This window comes from Notolepis coatsorum (genome assembly GCF_963971535.1).
Source record: "Notolepis coatsorum genome assembly, chromosome: 4".
NCBI lineage: Eukaryota > Metazoa > Chordata > Actinopteri > Aulopiformes > Paralepididae > Notolepis > Notolepis coatsorum.
In genome coordinates this window covers 75,046,272-75,065,497 of record NC_140168.1, presented here as the reverse complement: position 1 = coordinate 75,065,497, position 19,226 = coordinate 75,046,272, and the positions used below count along the sequence as shown (strand labels likewise).

At 42.1% G+C, this 19,226-nt stretch overlaps 1 protein-coding gene across 2 annotated transcripts in view; it reads left to right on the top strand.

The window, feature by feature from the left end:
* LOC311227787 (myocyte-specific enhancer factor 2D homolog) overlaps positions 1-19,226 on the top strand; it is a 125,675-nt gene that overhangs the window by 40,314 nt on the left and 66,135 nt on the right. For both annotated transcript variants that reach the window (XM_084313597.1, XM_084313596.1), the window contains exon 2: positions 18,780-19,138. In XM_084313597.1, coding sequence (XP_084169723.1) covers positions 19,085-19,138 — 54 coding nt within the window. In that variant the 5' untranslated portion in view covers positions 18,780-19,084. The remainder of the gene's footprint in view (positions 1-18,779; positions 19,139-19,226) is intronic.

Sequence of the window (19,226 nt, the reverse complement as noted above, 5' to 3'; positions counted from 1 at the left end):
ATAATATATATATTTTATATAAAAAAGAAAAAAAAACTTTTTATATAAAATAATTTTTAATTTCTTTTTAATCAAAAACAATCGGTATCGGATCGGTATCGGCCGATATGGCTCACGACGATCGGTGATCGGTATCGGTGGCAAAAAACGTGATCGGGGCATCCCTAACGAATACGCATCGAATCAATGTTATAAGACATTGATATCAGGAGCTATCTGTAGCTACTGCTAGCCGGCTAGATAACGTTAAGACAACGCCTCAGTGAACTATTTAGTTTACTGGGACATTTCATATAAACAGTGAGCTAACGTGAGCTAACGTTGGCTACCGAGCTAACGGAGGTATCATGCACTCGACTATTGCTGGAGCATTTGTTGATATCAGGAGCTATCAGTAGCTAGCCAGCTAGATAACGTTAGACAATGCCTCATGTATTAAACTAAAAGTGAATAGTTGACTGGGTCATTTTGTTTAAACAGTAACGTTAGCTAGGTAGCTAATGTTAGCTCACAGAGGTCGCATGCACTAGACTAGAGCAGACTATTGCCGGAGCCTCTGTTGACACGGGTTTGGGAGGGGGAGGGGCAGTGCGCTGCTGCAGCTCTGTGTGCCTGAGAGAGAAGTCAGCGAGTGAGAACTCCGCTAAGAATTGGATCATGTTTTTTGATCGTTTTCACTAGGGGTGCACCGATATATCGGTCGGGTATCGGTATCGGCCGATAAGTGCCTTGTTGACTGCTATCGGCCTATCGGCCGATAAGCTCAAATGTGCCGATAGCAGTCGCCGATAAATAACCATCAATTTGTGTCGTCAAAAGGCAAAAAAAAAAAATTCACTCGCGACCTACCTGCACAACGCCCGCCGTCCCCCACACACACACACACAAGCTACTGCATCACAGTTACTACTTATGATTAACAAGGCATTCGTTTTGTGGCATTAACGTTATATAGTTAGTGTTACACGGACAATAACATCAGCATATTATTATTACCCATAGCAGCAAGGCATTACTCAGAGTCTGTTCATAGCTCAGTTCCATTCCGTTGCTCATTCCGTACCCAACTACCCACTACTAGTTAGTTAGCACCATCCAGGCATCAACGTGAGCTCCCGGTACGGTAGCTAGTTAGATAGCACCATCCAGGCATCAACGTGAGCTCCCGGTACCGTAGCTAGTTAGTTAGCACCATCCAGGCATCAACGTGAGCTCCCGGTACGGTAGCTAGTTAGTTAGCACCATCCAGGCATCAACGTGAGCTCCCGGTACGGTAGCTAGTTAGTTAGCACCATCCAGGCATCAACGTGAGCTCCCGGTACGGTAGGTAGTTAGTTAGCACCATCCAGGCATCAACGTGAGCTCCCGGTACGGTAGCTAGTTAGTTAATAACGTTATATAGTTAGTGTTACACGTTCAATATAACATCAGCATATTATTTACCCGAACTGAAGAACTGAATTATTTGTCTGAAGAAGTCCACCATCATCCCTGTACCCAAAAAATCTACGCCCGCTCAGGGCTGTACGCTAAGCTTTTTCACTAGGGGCACACTTGCCCCTAAATGAGAAATTTAGGGGCAAAAAATATTTTTTAGGGGCACATTTTTTAATAACAATTTTACCATTATTAAAAAAAATATGTTCCTCCTGCCTCATTACTGTGGTCCTTTTATTTAACATTTAAGTGCGTTTGTTTTCAGGTTTGTATCTTTTATAATGAACCAACTGAGTGTGTAAATCACTAATAGAACAAAAACAACAAACTGTGTGTGTGTGTGCGCGCGCTTGTGTAGTGCTCCTTGAATGAGATCATCACAACACACACACACCATTAATCAGGAGGAGAAGAAACTCTGCATACATTTGTTTCACAATGAAAAGTGCTTTAGAAATCAAATGAATTATTATTATTGTAAATAACCTCATGAAAGGTTTATTATTTGTATGGGTAATTACCTGCTTCATATTTGTGATGTTACTGGTTTCAGTGTGTGCCTAAAGTGATCAATGTGTTGGGCCGTTTATAGAGATCTATGCCAATTAATGTTTATGTATATCCGGGACTTTTTTTTTATAAGAATTGAGAGGTATTTGTATATATGACCTTTATTTTGAAAACTGTTGCAACGCAACCTTATTTACATTTGCGCTTTTGACAGTGAAATGTTCAGTCCAACTTAGCTCGAAGGAAAGACTAATAAAAAAGGTTTAATTGACCCGTATGAGGCTCTTACGGTAGGACTTTGATTGTTTATAGAAGTGGAATGTAATACTATGCAAAACGAGAAATAAACAGTGATTTTACCAGCAGTCATTTCATTTCATATACGGGGAACCGACAATTATTAGTATTATATTATTTGCATATCGTCTCATTATTAGATAGATAGGCTGATACTTTATTGATCCGCGGTGTCAATTTAAGTAGACAGTATTTCACGTCCTAATAGTGGGGTACTCACGTAATGCATGGCTGATCCTGAACGTTAGAAGTTTCCGTGTCCCCGTCAATCAATCATCACATCATCACGTCAATCATCATCATCTTATCATCTCTCCACATCGGACGTGGTTGTCATAAAATTGACTGATATCCATTATCCACTCCGTTGTTCTTGCGGAGCAAGAGCCATATTATTATTTAAAGGAAGCGGCTACATTCAGTTTCGTTTCGCTAGGAATTATGGGATTTGGTGTTGGATGTATAGACTACGCAGATAGGGACATGGTCTTTAATCGCACGATAGACTACAAGTTCCAAGTATATAGCGTGACCCAGATTCACTCCGCGCAAATCTTTTTTTTCACTCAGGCTATCGGTGATCGCAGTAAGTTCATTCATTGCCGACAGATTCTTTCATAGCACCACGAGCTCGCGTGAGTGGCGTCATCACACGCCTTGGATAATTTAGGAGTGAAATACGAATGCAAGGCTTGAAAGCACTACTCGCAAGCCCGCCCCCAGATAATATTTACCAATCGCAACGGCCAATTAAAGGGGCAATTCGCGATCATATCATCACAGCGTACAGGCCTGCCGCTTGCCTCAACGACTACCGCCCTGTAGCCCTCACCTCCATAGCCATGAAGTGCTTTGAGAAGCTAGTGAAGGGCTACATCTGTTCCTCCTTCCCCATCAACCTGGACCCTCTGCAATTTGCATATCGCCCCAACAGGTCCACGGAGGACGCCATAGCCCATGTGCTGCACACAGCAGCATCACACCTGGACAAGAGGCAGGGGAACTATGTGAGAATGCTGTTCATCGACTACAGCTCAGCATTCAATACCATAGTCCCCTCCAAACTCATAGCCAAGCTCAGGGACCTGGGCTTGAACTATGACCTCTGCCAGTGGGTCTTGGACTTCCTGACGGGCAGACCCCAGGTGGTAAGAGCAGGCAACTGCACCTCCTCATCCATCACGCTCAACATAGGGGCCCCCCAGGGCTGTGTTCTGAGCCCCCTCCTCTACTCCCTGTACACTCATGACTGCGTAGCACAGCGGAACAACAACACCATCATCAAATTTGCTGATGACACAGTAGTGGTGGGCCTGATCTCTGCCAACGACGAAAGGGCCTACCTGGAAGAGGTAGAGAATCTGTCACAGTGGTGTCAGGAGAACTGCCTCTCCCTGAACGTCAGCAAAACAAAAGAGATGATTGTGGACTTCAGGAGGTCGGGGGTCAAGGACTACAGCCCCCTCAGCATCGACGGGGCACCGGTTGAGAGAGTGAACAGTTTCAAGTACCTCGGAGCCCACATATCCGAGGATTTGACATGGACCACACACATTGACAGTGTTGTGAAGAAGGCACGACAACGCCTCTACTTCCTCAGGCGCCTAAGGAAGTTCCAAGTCAGTCAGAAGATCCTTAGGAACTTCTACTCATGTACAATAGAGAGCATCCTGACTGGCAACATCACCTCCTGGTTTGGGAATAGCACTGCACAAGACCGTAGCAGACTACAAAGAGTGACACGTTCAGCCGAACGCACAATTGGAGGGGGGCTTCCCACCCTCCAGAACATTTACAACAAGCGGTGCAAGGGGAAGGCTAAGAGAATTATTAAGGACTCGAGCCACCCGAACAACTGCCTCTTTGAACTGCTGCGGTCAGGCAAGCGATACCGGAGTCTTAAGGCGAGCACAGAAAGACTCAGAAGAAGCTTCTATCCCCAGGCCATCAGGCTGCTAAACGAACAATAAACACTATGCAACAACCATCAAATGCACACAGCACACACACCCACACGCACACACTCACTTAAACAAACAACACACTGCAGCACCCACTCTCCACACTTTAGATCACACAAACACACTTTATATTTATTGATAAAGGATTTGCACTACAACTCGTACACCTACTGTAAATTGTACCTAAATTGCACCTCATCCCATTTCTGCCTTGCACTATATAGTATTGTATATTAGTACACTGCACAGTATTGTATATTGTATATTATATGGTAACTCAGTTACGTCTATTCTGCATCGAACATTGTACATATGTCTATACTGAACACTGTGACCTCATTTTTTTTTACTTCTAATTTACATGCTATACTATGTTATTTTATTTCATACTTATCTTGTCTTGCACAGTCTCTGGAGCGTAACAGTAAGAAGCATTTTGTATAAAAGTATTCTGTACTTCTGTATGACAACTATTAAAGAAACTTGAAACTTGAAACTTGAACTTGAACACAGCAAGTAAGCAAGGCATTATTCTGTTCATAGCAGTTCCATTCCGTTGCTCATTCCGTACCAAACTACCCATTCTGCAATCTGTTAATAAAGTTTTCAACCAGACAAATGTATAGAAAGGCTTTGTTTTATTATAACATTTGTTGCAGTAAAATCATTATGTCTCATTTGGTCATGCTGTGGAGCGCTGGTCGCAGTGGTCGGCGGGCCGGGCAGCTAAGGTATTAGCTACGTTTACTTTGTTGTGATGTGCTTTCGAGTGAGTCGCAAGCAGATCAATGGCGGCATGCCCGAAAGTAGAAAATGAATAAACGCTTGCCTAGGGCTGGGCGATATGACCAAAAACGTTATCGCGATAAAATTATAAAATTATTTTCATATAATTCGATATCGATAATTATCGTCGATATAATGTCCGTCAAGTTTAATTAACTTCTTATGCTGCTGCGAATGTCTCAAGTCGAGTTGATGTCGTCATCAGTCTGCGCACGTTAGCCGACAAGCGGAGTATCTCATGACAATAAATATGACACTAAAATACTCTCTTCCGCCACAATATATTGAAACGACGTCCACTGTATATCCCACACTACCATAAACGTGGCCTCAGAATTCAAAACACACACATACTCGGCACGTAAATATATAAAACAGTGCCGTGCAAGCTAGTTATCCTAGCCAGCCTGTTGGTTCTAAGCGTTGTATTCCATGACAATGTGCTAAATATGACACTAAAATACTCTCTTCCGCCACAATATATTGAAACGGCGTCCACTGTATATCCCACACTACCATAAACGTGGCCTCAGAATTCAAAACACACACATACTCGGCACGTAAATATATAAAACAACGCCGTGCAAGCTAATTAGCCTAGCAAGCCTTGTTGTTGAGTGAGTCCTACCTCCTTCCGGGTCTCGGCCATCTCCTTCACTGATTGGTTAGCTGTTGTGCGTAAGTACGTCATCACGTAACGCTGGTTGTTGTTAGTGAGTGTGCTGAGCCGAGGCTGAACGGAGCCAAGCTTGGAAAATCGATATATCGAAACTTTGCAACCACGTTTCATGTTTATTTCGAGGAAATAATTTATCGCGATAGTTATCGTTATCGTTTTATCGCCCAGCCCTACGCTTGCCGATTGGTGGTAAGAACAGCAGGAGGTGGGTGCTAGCGGTGTGGCGTAATTGGCCGAATCGACTGTCAATCAAAATGGTTCCATTGCATTGGTTGAAAGCTGGTTGAGAGAATAGTATCCCGCTGCAGGCCGCCAGAATGGTTCCATTGCATTGGTTGAAAGCTCTGGTTGAGAAAATAGTATCCCTCTGCAGGCCGCCAGACGATACTGGGAGAGAGATAGTGATACCATAAACATATTTCTTGATGTTTCCTTTTTTTAAGTAAGTAAAGAGGCCTACAAATACAAACATACACATACAAATATACAGTAGTTTCATAAAAAAAAAAAAAAAATTTAATAAAAAAAAAAAAAAAATTACAAATACTTATATACAAATATCCAAATATCGGTATCGGTATCGGCCGATAGTGTTAGTTGAACTATCGGTATCGGTGGCCAATTTTCATATCGGTGCATCCCTAGTTTTCACGATCGGCGAAAATAAAGCATCTGAATTCACCGATCTCATATTTATACTGAATATCGGCCGATACCGATTGCTGGCCGATAGATCGGGGCATCCCTACTTTTTTCAACTGCAAAGTAAAACTTTGTCAACATGTTTTATCTAATAAAATAAAGTTCAGTCTGTTCATCTCACTTCAATAATTCTTATTGCAGAACATGGTATTTTCTCAAGCAGACAGATGTAAACACTGTAATCTGTGTTGCATGTACCTGACAAACTGAACTGTTTGTATTACAGTCATATTCCAACTTAACTGAATGCACATGTGTGTGTGTGGACTACTGTACTGTTACAGGTATTGAAATGAACAATGCAACTTCCTTATACAAAAAGAAATAAAAGAATTTATTTGTATGAATAATTAAATATCGATACTTGGCGTCCCTGTATCGATACAGTATCGCCACGCAAAGTATCGCGATACTACTACGTATCGATTTTCCCCCCACCCCTACTAATTATGATATGATATGTTAGTCGTATCAGGTCGGCTCAGTGCTAGAGCCAAGCAGCAGCATCAGGGCTCAGTACTAGAGCCAAGCAGCAGCATCAGGGCTCAGTACTAGAGCCAAGCAGCAGCATCAGGGCTCAGTATTAGAGCCAAGCAGCATCATCAGGGCTCAGTACTAGAGCCAAGCAGCATCATCAGGGCTCAGTACTAGAGCCAAGCAGCAGCATCAGGGCTCAGTACTAGAGCCTAGAGCCATATGAAATCCGTTTTATTATTTTCCAAATTCCATTTTATTTTTTCCCAAATTCCGTTTTTTTCCGTTTTAATATTGCAGAATTCTGTATTTTGCTTTTTACGCTCATTTTACCATCAGAAATTGTGTCTAATAAGTGGGAATGAATAAATGTCCACAATTCAATAAGATATAACAGTCTTTTTTAATGTTTTTAAGTGCTGCAACTCAGAAACACAGTTCAATTTTACACAATATTTTTCAATTAATATTGTGACAAAATAAAAATACATATTTCAAGTGTAAACAATAGATACAGCTAGCTACTACTGACATTATCACAATGACAACGTCAGTAACCTAGCTATATCTATTATATTGTGATGAAATATAGTAATGCATAATTTAGGCACCTTTAGTTTAGTTTATTTCGATTATAAAGGACGGTGTATAATGACAATCGTTTGCATTAAACAAATGGATGGGTGCACTAGATTTAGCAAGAAGCTATCATTTCCATCTATAGTCCTATGTACTGTAACGTTTCATAGCTATTTAAGTTTATTTAGATTGTAAAGGGCAGTGTATAATGACAATCGTTTGCATTAAACAAATGGATGAGTGCACCAGATTTAGCAAGAAGCTATAATTTCCATCTATAGTCCTATGTACTGTAACGTTTCATAGCTATTTAAGTTTATTTAGATTATAAAGGGCAGTGTATAATGACAATCGTTTGCATTAAACAAATGGATGAGTGCACCAGATTTAGCAAGAAGCTATCATTTCCATCTATAGTCCTATGTACTGTAACGTTTCATAGCTATTTAAGTTTATTTAGATTATAAAGGGCAGTGTATAATGACAATCGTTTGCATTAAACAAATGGATGGGTGCACCAGATTTAGCTAGAACTTCTAGAAGCTATCATTTCCATCTATAGTGTTTTGGGAAGCACGGTGTTTCCCCTTGTTTTTGACATGCCCTTTCGAGACCAAATGATCATCGCACGTATTTTTGCGGGTCCAATCACAGTATGTTGACAATATTTACAAAACAACTTATCGCCGGAGGCATAAAAATCATTCGGATACTGCTCTGCTCTGAATTTAGGGTTTAGTGTGGTATTTCGTAGCTTTTTGGATGCTGTTAATACCGGAGCAGCTACACGCTTGGACATTGCTGTGTTGTTGTGAAGCAGTGTGGAAGTGACGCGGGCGGTGTAACACGCTTTAGCGTCCCGGTCATGTTTGCTTTGCACCAAACGTTCCACCGTTATCCCGAAAACGGAATTACAGTCCAAATTATGGCAAATTCTGCAATATTCCACGTTTAACAGGTAATTCCATTTTTATTGCTCAATTCCGCGATTCCGTCCGCGATTCCGTGATTGCGGATTTCATATGGCTCTACTAGAGCCAAGCAGCAGCATCAGGGCTCAGTACTAGAGCCAAGCAGCAGCATCAGGGCTCAGTACTAGAGCCAAGCAGCAGCATCAGGGCTCAGTACTAGAGCCAAGCAGCAGCATCAGGGCTCAGTACTAGAGCCAAGCAGCATCATCAGGGCTCAGTGATAGAGCCAAGCAGCATCATCAGGGCTCAGTACTAGAGCCAAGCAGCATCATCAGGGCTCAGTACTAGAGCCAAGCAGCAGCATCAGGGCTCAGTACTAGAGCCAAGCAGCAGCATCAGGGCTCAGTATTAGAGCCAAGCAGCAGCATCAGGGCTCAGTGATAGAGCCAAGCAGCATCATCAGGGCTCAGTGATAGAGCCAAGCAGCAGCATCAGGGCTCAGTACTAGAGCCAAGCAGCAGCATCAGGGCTCAGTACTAGAGCCAAGCAGCAGCATCAGGGCTCAGTGATAGAGCCAAGCAGCAGCAGAGCTGTATCCTTTCTCCAGCGGCTCCTAATTGAGCCATCAGGTGCCTCGAGGAGGCTGTGGGGGCAGCCGTGCAGAGGGGCGAGAGAGGAGGCTGTGGGGGCAGCCGTGCAGAGGGGCGAGAGAGGAGGCTGTGGGGGCAGCCGTGCAGAGGGGCGAGAGAGGAGGCTGTGGGGGCAGCCGTGCAGAGGGGCTGTTATAGAAGAAGAATCAAGGGACTGGACTGACATCCTGGTCCACATCCACAGAAAACCAAGAGATGCTGTTGTTAGACAGTGAGGAGTGTGAGGAGCTTCTAACAGTGTTTTCCCTTCGGCGGCGGGACTTTCCTGCAGGACAATGTCTTGTGTTGTTTGGGGTCAGAGCCTTTCAGTTAGAGCCACTGATTGAATTAGGCAACATATGATGTGGCCGACAGTAGCTATGGTTCTAGCAATTTGAAGAACGAGATGGGGAGGTTGGAATCTTGGAGTGTTTACCTTGGTGATGTTTAGGGATGGGTACCTTTCACATTTGAACCGATACGGTACCGGTACCGGTACCTGTGAATCGATACCGGTACCCAACGATACCTTTTTTCTGTACTTTAGTCTCAAGAAATGTAATTTACCTACATCAGTCATAAAAAAAAATCCAAACTTCAAATAACTACAATTTCGACAGTTTTCGGCTTGCCATTGCTCCGACTGCTTTGTTGTTGAATCAAGTCAAATCCTAGGTAAGCATATATTGTGCGTGTGAACGTTGACATGAAAAAATAAATAAAAAAATTTAAAAAAAAATTTCTCTGTATCTCACTTGAATCGATACTCTGTAGTACCGACGTGTTTCGGTTCGGTACCTCAAAAGTAACGAATTCTGTACCCATCCCTGGTGATGTTAGCTGCTGTGTCTCAGTCCAGGGGCTGTATCCTTCAAATCAAATCAAATCAAATCTAATTTATTTGTAAAGCCCGAAATCACAAGGTAATGCCCCCATGGGCTGGACATGTCTTTAAACAAGTCAAGAAGAAACATCACAATAATCAAGAACAAAATCGTCTGGTAATTGTAAGGTTCCCGGTTCAATTCCCGCTCCTCCCGGGCAGTGTGTCGAAGTGTCCTTGAGCAAGACACTTAACCCATAATTGCTCCTGATGGCACCTTGCATGGTTGGTTGCTTCTGCTGTTGGTGTGTGAATGTGTGAGTGAATGGGTGAATGTGAGGATAAAAGCGCTATATAAATGCACCATTTACCAGTAATTATGTCACTTTATTCAAGTTTAAATATTTTGTCAGGCGAGAATGTAACCATTTACATTCCCAATATGTGGTCAGTGGTAAAACTGTTTCTGTTTACACAGCATCATCTTGTATTTCTCCCTGCTGTTGGCTATTTGCTGCTTCATCTAAAACGGCTTCATCTGTAAGCAAAGATAACATGGGTTTGTTTATTCCATGGGTTGCTGTGGTGTTTAAGACACAAGCGTGTGGCAGTGGTGAAACTGAATCGGCAGAAAATAACTTAATATTGTAAAGTAACGTTAACGTTGTTAAAGGAACACGCCAACATTTTGGGAAATTAGCTTACCATCTTCGCCAGAGAGAGACAAGACGATAGATACCAGTTCCCTCTCTGTGCGTTCAGTAGAAAGCTATCTGGCTGCACGTTAGCCTAGCTTAGCACAATGGATGGAAGCGGACATGACCGGTTAGCCTAGGCATTGTCCAACTAACACCTCTCCCGGAGGCTAACTGGTCATGTCCGCTTCCATTCATTGTGCTAAGCTAGGCTAAGGTCGCATTCACACCAGAGCTGTTTGGTCCGCTTTAAACGCACCAGAGTTCGTTTCCTCGGATAGTCCGCTTGGTTTGGGGTAGTGTGAAAGCTCATTCAAACTCTGGTGCGGACGAAAAAAGCTAACTCTGGTCCGCCTGAAAACGTAGGTCTCGGTTCGCTTCCAAGTGAACCCTGGTGCGTATACTTTTGTGGTGTGAATGCTCATCGGACCAAAACGCAAGACCAAATTTAGGAAGTGACCCGATAAACTGTGCATCTTGGGTAGAAGGAAACAAAACAAACACCGCGGCACGCACTGCAAAACAAGCACGCATGGAACATGTCTCGTGGACAGACGTGGGCGAATGAGGTGGTAAAAGCCCTGATAGAAATATGGTCAGATGAGCTAATTAAACAGTTGCTTGTGGCCACTCACAAACAAGAGGTGTACATAGTCGTTTAGCGAGAGAATGATGGCAATGAGCTTCAATCGAACAATCGACCAATGTCACATCAAAGTTAAAAAACTGCGTCAGCATTTCAGCAATATATGAGAATAATGTGTGTGCGCTGGGCTGCTCCGGGGAATAATGTGATATGTGTGTGCAGGGGAGGAAACTAACTTTTTGGCTTACCAGCCAACTGGCGAGTATCTGATTTTTTTTACCAGCCAAACAGATTTTTTACCAGACAAAAAAAATCGCTAATTGTGATAATTACTTCTTTGTACGTCTTCGTCTAAATTGATTTTCAATCATAGTAAATTAATCACACTGTCTCTACTCTTCAAAATATTACATCATTAAATCACATATTAACATGAAAGAGGGAACTATACTGGACTGGGTTGGGCTGAACTGGGCAGTGAAAGATGCTGGGTTGGGCTGGTCTAGGTTATACTGAATGATGAATTGAAAATGAATTGAAAATGGGGGACCCTGATGTAAACAAGACGAAAGTCTTTCTCTGGTCTGCATCCCCTTAACAATTGCATGTATTGAGCCGTACTGTACTGTACCCATTCTGCAATCTGTTAAATAAAGTTTTCATTCATTCATTCATCACAGCTCAACTACTAGGAATGTGTGTCTGACTCTTAAGTGCAGGAAATATTCATCAGAAAGGGGGGACATGATGGAGGGAATGGAAAGAGCAGGTTTGACAGGAGCAGGGTTGAAGGGCATATTGGAGTGTGGAGGAAGTGGACAAGGCATTAAGCAAACAGGACTGAAATGGGGGACCCTGATGTAAACAAGACGAAAGTCCTTCTCTGGTCTGCATCCCCTTAACAATTGTGTGTATTGAGCTGTACTGTATTGTACCCATTCTGCAATCTGTTAATAAAGTTTTCAATCAATCAATACTGGGTTGGGCTGAATGAATGAATGAAAACTTTATTAACAGATTGCAGAATGGGTACAGTACAGTACAGCTCAACACATACAATTGTTAAGGGGATGCAGACCAGAGAAAGACTTTCGTCTTGTTTACATCAGGGTCCCCCATTTTCAATTAATCGTAACATATATGACATACAGATAGACAGTACTGCTACATCTATACATTTATGACATACCAGATTTGCAATTACAGTACTGTTTGTGATGCAAAAAGAGTCCAGAAAGAAAAGAGTATATACATTAGGCGTGGTTTAGGTTGGACTGAGTTGGGCAGTGAAAGAACCAAGCATTTCACTGTAATGTAATAGCTAAATAAAACAACTTGAACTTGACTTGTTACATTTGCACTCTGGTTGTATGCCAAATGTATTCTGGTTGTACTGTACTTGTGCTGTAAGATGACAATACATTGGAACCGAATCGACAACGCTAGGGGTTCAGCAGGTGTATTCTGAATGCCAAGTATGACAACATCACCGTTGTGAAGGGCATATGGGCGAGTGGTGATATGGGGGAAAACCCGGTAATAATAAAATGTCACTCGGCTGCATTTAAGCAAAGCCGCTCAGTATAGTCGTCCACTATGTTGAATGCGCGTTATGGTAGCTTGTTACATGCTAGGTAGCTAGCCGGCTAATGCTGGTTGACTTGTCATTCTCATCCGACTCGAAGGAGACGCGTCGCGTGCTGTTGTTCGCCCCCATGTCAGACCGCACTGATATCCGAAAGCGACGACTCTACATGCAATTATTTTCATCCACTGATGTGTTTTTGTAAGTTTGTCTACGTTGTCAAGCCGGCTGCCGGTGGCAGGAGTTTGTAGGTCTGCGCGCAGTGGTCTGTCCACTTCCCCTAGATGGGCGGCATCTTCTAGAAAATGAGTGTTCATTGGAGGAGCTTAGAGCGCATCTGTACAACGATGATGTTCATTGGTTATGGTCTGATTATTATGTGGCGCAAATGGGAGGAATCAAGGGGGGAGTCAGAGTTCGGTTTGTGCCAGTGAGCGAATCAGCAGATTGCAGAATGATTTTTTTGTTTTGTTTTGTAATTACTAGTACTCGCCAGACTGGCGAGTGCTCTTCATGAATTACTCGCCAAACGTAAAAAATACTCGCAATTGGCGAGTAAAGTGGCCTAATTTCCTCCCCTGTGTGTGTGCGCTGGGCTGGGCTGCTTCGCAGAATAATGTGGTGTGTGTGTGTGCATGTGTGTGCGCTGGGCTGCTTCGCAGAATAATGTGGTGTGTGTGTGTGTGCATGTGTGTGCGCTGGGCTGCTTCGCAGAATAATGTGGTGTGTGTGCGCTGGGCTGCTTCGCAGAATAATGTGGTGTGTGTGTGCATGTGTGTGAGCTGGGCAGGGCTGCTTCGCAGAATAATGTGGTGTGTGTGTATGTGTGTGTGTGCGCTGGGCTGGGCTGCTTCGCAGAATAATGTGGTGTGTGTGTGTGCATGTGTGTGCGCTGGACTGGGCTGCTTCGCAGAATAATGTGGTGTATGTGTGTGCGCTGGGCTGGGCTGCTTCGCAGAATAATGTGGTGTGTGTGTAGGCCTGCCACGATAACACATTTTGCTGGGCGATTAATTGCCCCCGAAAATATCGCGATAAGCGATATTATTGCGACCGGTTAGAGAATTTTTTTTTGGGGAAATTTATTTCCCAAAACTTTTATTTTGAAGCCCACCGCTCCGTCTTTTCCGGTGTTTTAGACTTTTATTTTGAAGCCCACCGACCGGACCGGAAGTATTGTTGCGATTATCAGGTACTTTGGGTACCAGAAAAGTCACGTGAAACACTGCAGACCACTGATTGGTCAGAATAGAGACGCGTCTCTAGGATTTCATAAGCATTATGTTTGCAGCAGGCACAAGTGCAATAAACAAAGGATACAGTCACTGTGTATTCTGCCTCATTTATTGATTAAACAAAACCGACATCAACACAATTTGCCACCGAGCGGAGAGTTTAGTCTCGCAAAAAGATCGCTGACTTGTTAAGGCTTGTTGTTAGGTTAGGTGCTAATGTTGTGCTAGCGTTTTAGCATGGCTATCGTACATAGCGTGATCAATATAACTCGCTATTGATTGTTTGTATGAGTAACGTTAATGCTAGTAGAATAGACACAACGTGAGGTAATCACCATCCATTTTAAACCGGTTATTACCTAATGCTAACGTTAGCAAATAGACGCGACTGGTAACGTTACAGCTAACGTTAACGCTTGTAGAATAGACACAATGAGAGGTAACGTTAGCGTTAGCAGAATAGACACAACGAGGGTCTCGTTAATGTTGTTATTGATTGATTGATTGAAAACTGTGTTTACTCTGTTTGTATGAGTAACGTTAATGCTAGTAGAATAGAAAGCCAGCGGCCCGCCTCCCAACACGGACAGTGACTGACAAGGGGCACTGGGTCCGCCTCATTAAAACAAATGCGCAAATAGCAATTAATCGCGCCCGTCAAAATCATTGCATTCATTTTAATTATCGCGGCAATTAATCGATTTATTGCTTATCGCGGCAGGCCTATGTGTGTGTATGTGCGCTGTAGAGCTGTCCCCGAAGCCTGTTTTTGGGATTCTATATATCCAATAGGGAGGTGTAGTGGTTACGTCATTGTCATTTTCCCAATGATAAATCCCTATACGGGTGGAACAACCAGTGACGTCAGACTACACCTCCCTATTGACGAGCGCCCTTTTCGATCGCGTGACATTGTTCAGAAAGTTTGGTGCACTTGAAAAATTGCAGTGTGAAAGCAAACCGAACCAAATGAAGAATGCAACAATGTTGCAACTTCACCCCCCCCCCCCCCCCCCCCCCCCCCCCCCGAATCGCACAGAGTCCACCAAACTATAATTTGAAATCGACCTAACATGCAGCTAACATTAGGGCTGCAACCAACGATTATTTTGGTAATCGACTAATCTGTCGATTCTTTTTTCGATTAGTCAACTAATCTAACGATTATTTTTGTCATTCGATTAGTCGACTAATCTAACGATAATTTTTGTCACACCCTCAATCTCTGCTTCCTGTGGGCATGGCTCCTTCTCCAATGCATGTTTTACCTCACATGCTCAAGTCTGCACAGGTCTGTGAATGTCACCCTGTTGTCCAGTCCCTCTGCCTTAACAGTTAACTTAACATAACATGATGATCCCATAGCAAATTAAAATAATGACTCATGAAACATTTGAATTTGGATCTTAAGCAACTTTAAATCAAAATGTATTTGTATTTGAACAATACAACAATCACTCATAACAAGATAAATAAATTAAATAATACAAATTAAAGTGGAAGTGTTTAAATAACAAAAAAATATATATAGCAGACTTCTTAGCTTAACATCTCAGGGAACTAATGGGATAACTGGGGATGTTGTTTGCTCCTGACAAGAGTCTCAAAGTCTGGGGTGATGGTAGACAAAGCAACTCTGAGGTCATGCTTAGGGATGTCCCGATCACGTTTTTTTGCTCCCGATCCGATCCCAATCATGTGATTTTGAGTATCTACCGATACCGATCTTTCCCGATCCAATAAAAAAAAAAAAAAAAAAAAAAAAAAATATTATTATTATTTATTTTTAATTTTTTTTTTATTCAACAAACATGACCATGTTCACGTCTTAAACTCATACTGAGGCCTTAGTTTTGGTTTTAAATTGCATATCATCATTAATTTATTTATTGTCACACAGAGCAGAAGAGTTTTCCAAAACAAACCAATAGTATCCAGCTGCAGAACAGCAGACCAGCCACACTCTCAGACCCAAACGCATTTCCTTTGATTTAATTATACCTCAAATGATTTATGTCAAGGATTGCAATGCCTCGCTTGAATGAAGTAAACTTTTCACCTGGATAACGTCAACATTCAGGGTGAATGTAATGTGAGAAATTGGGATTTAAAAAAAATATAAGAAAAAAAAATTTGGGTCTGAGAGTTTGGCTTGTCTGCGGTTCTGCAGCTGTATACTATTGGTTTGTGAAATGGTGAGGTTATGGAACCGCCTGGTCCAGCTGCCAAATGGCAGGGTGACTAAAAAGATTTTTAATTGGGACAGAGCACACGGTCATCCCTGGTCAAGAGAGATGTCTATGATTTTTTCTTCTACTGACTTGAGTATGATTTTTATGAACAATTTGCAGTGTAAGGTTCACATAATTAAAACAAAATTATCAACAATCCATCAGGATAAGTGGAAGGTGGAGATTTTGAAAAAACCTAAACTTAGAAAATATATTGCAATTAAAAATGAGTATTTTACTGAACCTTATGTAATGTTAAACTTAAAGAGAAGACGGAGGTCTCTGTGTGCCCAGTTGAGGTCTGGCACCCTGCCATTGGCTGTGGAAGTGGGTAGATTCCAGGGTAAACCTGAGGAGGAGCGGCTGTGTGTTCTGTGTGATCTGGGAGTGGTGGAGGATGAATATCATTTTGTTTTTTATTGCCCTTTGTACACCACTTTGAGGAGGGCTTTATTTGAAAAAATTCAAATTGCAAACCCAGATTTGTTTTGGCAGTCTGAGAGCTGTATGTTGAGTTGTTTTTTTGTGGAGGACATCTTCGGTTTTGCAGGATTTTTGGAGAAGGCATGGCACCTGAGACAAAACACACTGTATCCTATATAATTGTATTTGAATTCACCTTGTTTTTCTGTTTTTCTGTTTATTTACATTGAGTACAGCTTGTGTTATATTACGTTTTATTGTATTTTCTTGTATTTTTCTTTTTTTATGGCCATCTTGGTCTATGTCATTTGTTAAGTAATTGGTAAAGTATATTATTATATACTTATTGTTATGTGTCTTGTAAGCCCATATGGGCTGGGCATACATCTGTATGTAAGACACGAAAATAAAAAATATCAAATCAAATCAAATCAAATCAAATGTTTTGGCAAAATTCTTCTGCTCTGTGTGACAATAAATAAATTAATGATGATATGCAATTTAAAACCAAAACTAAGGCCTCAGTATGAGTTTAAGACGTGAACATGGTCATGTTTGTTGAATAAAAAAAAAAGGTAAAAAAAAAATGCAGATTTTTTATTTATTTTTTGCCGATCCCGATCTTCGGAAAATCACGTGATCGGCCCCGATCCCATCGGATCGGGACATCCCGACTCATGCTCAATGTCCAATCTGTTCCTCTGCTTTGTCTTCAGCTGGACCAGAGCTGAGAAGCCACTTTCACAAAGATAGGTAGTGCAAATTTAATCAGATTAATCACTTTATTCAAATTGAGGATTTAGTTTATAAAAAAATATATATATATATTTGAAGTAAATATTTTTTTTTATAGACATTTGAAGCTTCGTTCGAATACTTCAATCGAAGCTTCGAATGTTAAAAAATGACATTCGGTACAGCCCTAGAAAATGGATTATCGGCTATTATAACAATTCTGCCTCATGAACATTGAAAAGCTTTCCATTTCTGCACAAAATGAGTTCCCTTCTATCACTAACATTATTGTTTTAAGCATTTTTGGTTGAAATAAAATGTGGCAATTTCTTTTTACGATTAATTGCGAATATTTTCATGTTGAGGCTTTGAGCTATAGATTGTGGATGAATACGCACAGAAAGGTACACCATGCAAATGTTCATGCTTTATTTGTTTTAAACGAGACGATTTAGAAATGGCAATGGGGAAATACGTTGCAATTTTGCGAGGTGGACTGGCCGGAAACAGCAATGACGTAACCACTACACCTCCCTATACTGTGCAATATTTTGTGAACATTAACTACTGATTAATTTAAGCTCAGAGTTCACAAGTTGTAATGTGGAGATGACGTTTAAAAAAAAAAATGGCAGAGCCCATGGAAGTCCATTTTGCGGTGGAGTTATTATTATTTTATATTATTATATGTCGCCTTAGTGTCTTTCTTAGTGAATTAACACTTTGATCGCCATGGTTCAAATTCATAATTTGCCAGCTCTATTTGTCTATGGAGAAGTTCCCCTTCTTTGCAGGGCTATAACTTTTTTAATTCTATTGCTAAATTGCCATTATTATGGCCCATTCAATGTCCTATATCCATTGTTCAGGGTGTAGCAACGATATACTTTTTCATTCACATATTCATACTAAAATATGGTCTAAAGTATAAGTATGTTTTTATCGTTTTCTGCAGCTTTCTCCAGAACTTGATTTATAGCTCCAAATGCATTATATTGATGATCAAATACAGTAATAGCACATATAAATGAATAACTAACTTGAACTAACTTAATAGGATTGAAGTGATATTTGGCTTAAAAAATCGGTCGCCTGGCAAAAGAAAAAGAAAAAAAAAAGCCTGACGATGTGCATTGGGCCGCGGCTCTCTGACGCCTTATTTTCTGGGTCCTGGCCTAAAAAGTTTGGGAACCCCTGGTCTAGATGAAGCTTCACTGAAGTGTCGTCTAGATGAAGCTTCACTGAAGTGTCGTCTAGATGAAGCTTCCATGAGCGCAACACAGTGGAGGAAGGGTGCGCTGCATTTATGACACAAGACAAAAGGAGAACAACATGGCCACACTGCATGACTACCAGTGAGACCAGTCTGACTAGACACCTGAAGGCGTATCACAACTGACACACACACACACTGTCCTCTCTTGATGTTTGTGTAATTGATTACGGTTATGTACATAAAGAACGTTGGAATAACCCCCGTCTCCCCCGTCTCCCCCTACAGGAGAGGAGTGTCATCCTCACCACGGTGTGGAGTAAATAATGAACTAAGGACCCCTCCTCACCTCGCCCCGCCCCGCCCCACACCTACGTACGCCTCTGCAGCGCAAGACCCACCTGTGCCTCTGTGCCTACTGGCAAACGGGAGTTCACCTGCCAGCATCTGCAATGTGTGCCGGCATGCATGACCGGGCCTGAGCGTCTTTGTGCAACGAGAACGAGGCGTTCCTCTTCCTCCTCCTCCTCCACCCCTCCGAGAGGCTCCCCTCCGCCCACCTCCTCGACTGTCTGCCGGTACCGCGAGGCACTATGGGAAGGAAAAAGATCCAGATCCAGCGGATCACCGACGAGAGGAATAAACAGGTGAGGTTTCCAGTCCATGGATCTTCTTCCTTGATTGTTTAGACCCAAGTAAAAAATGTGTATATTTTTCCATAGTGAAAGTATATTT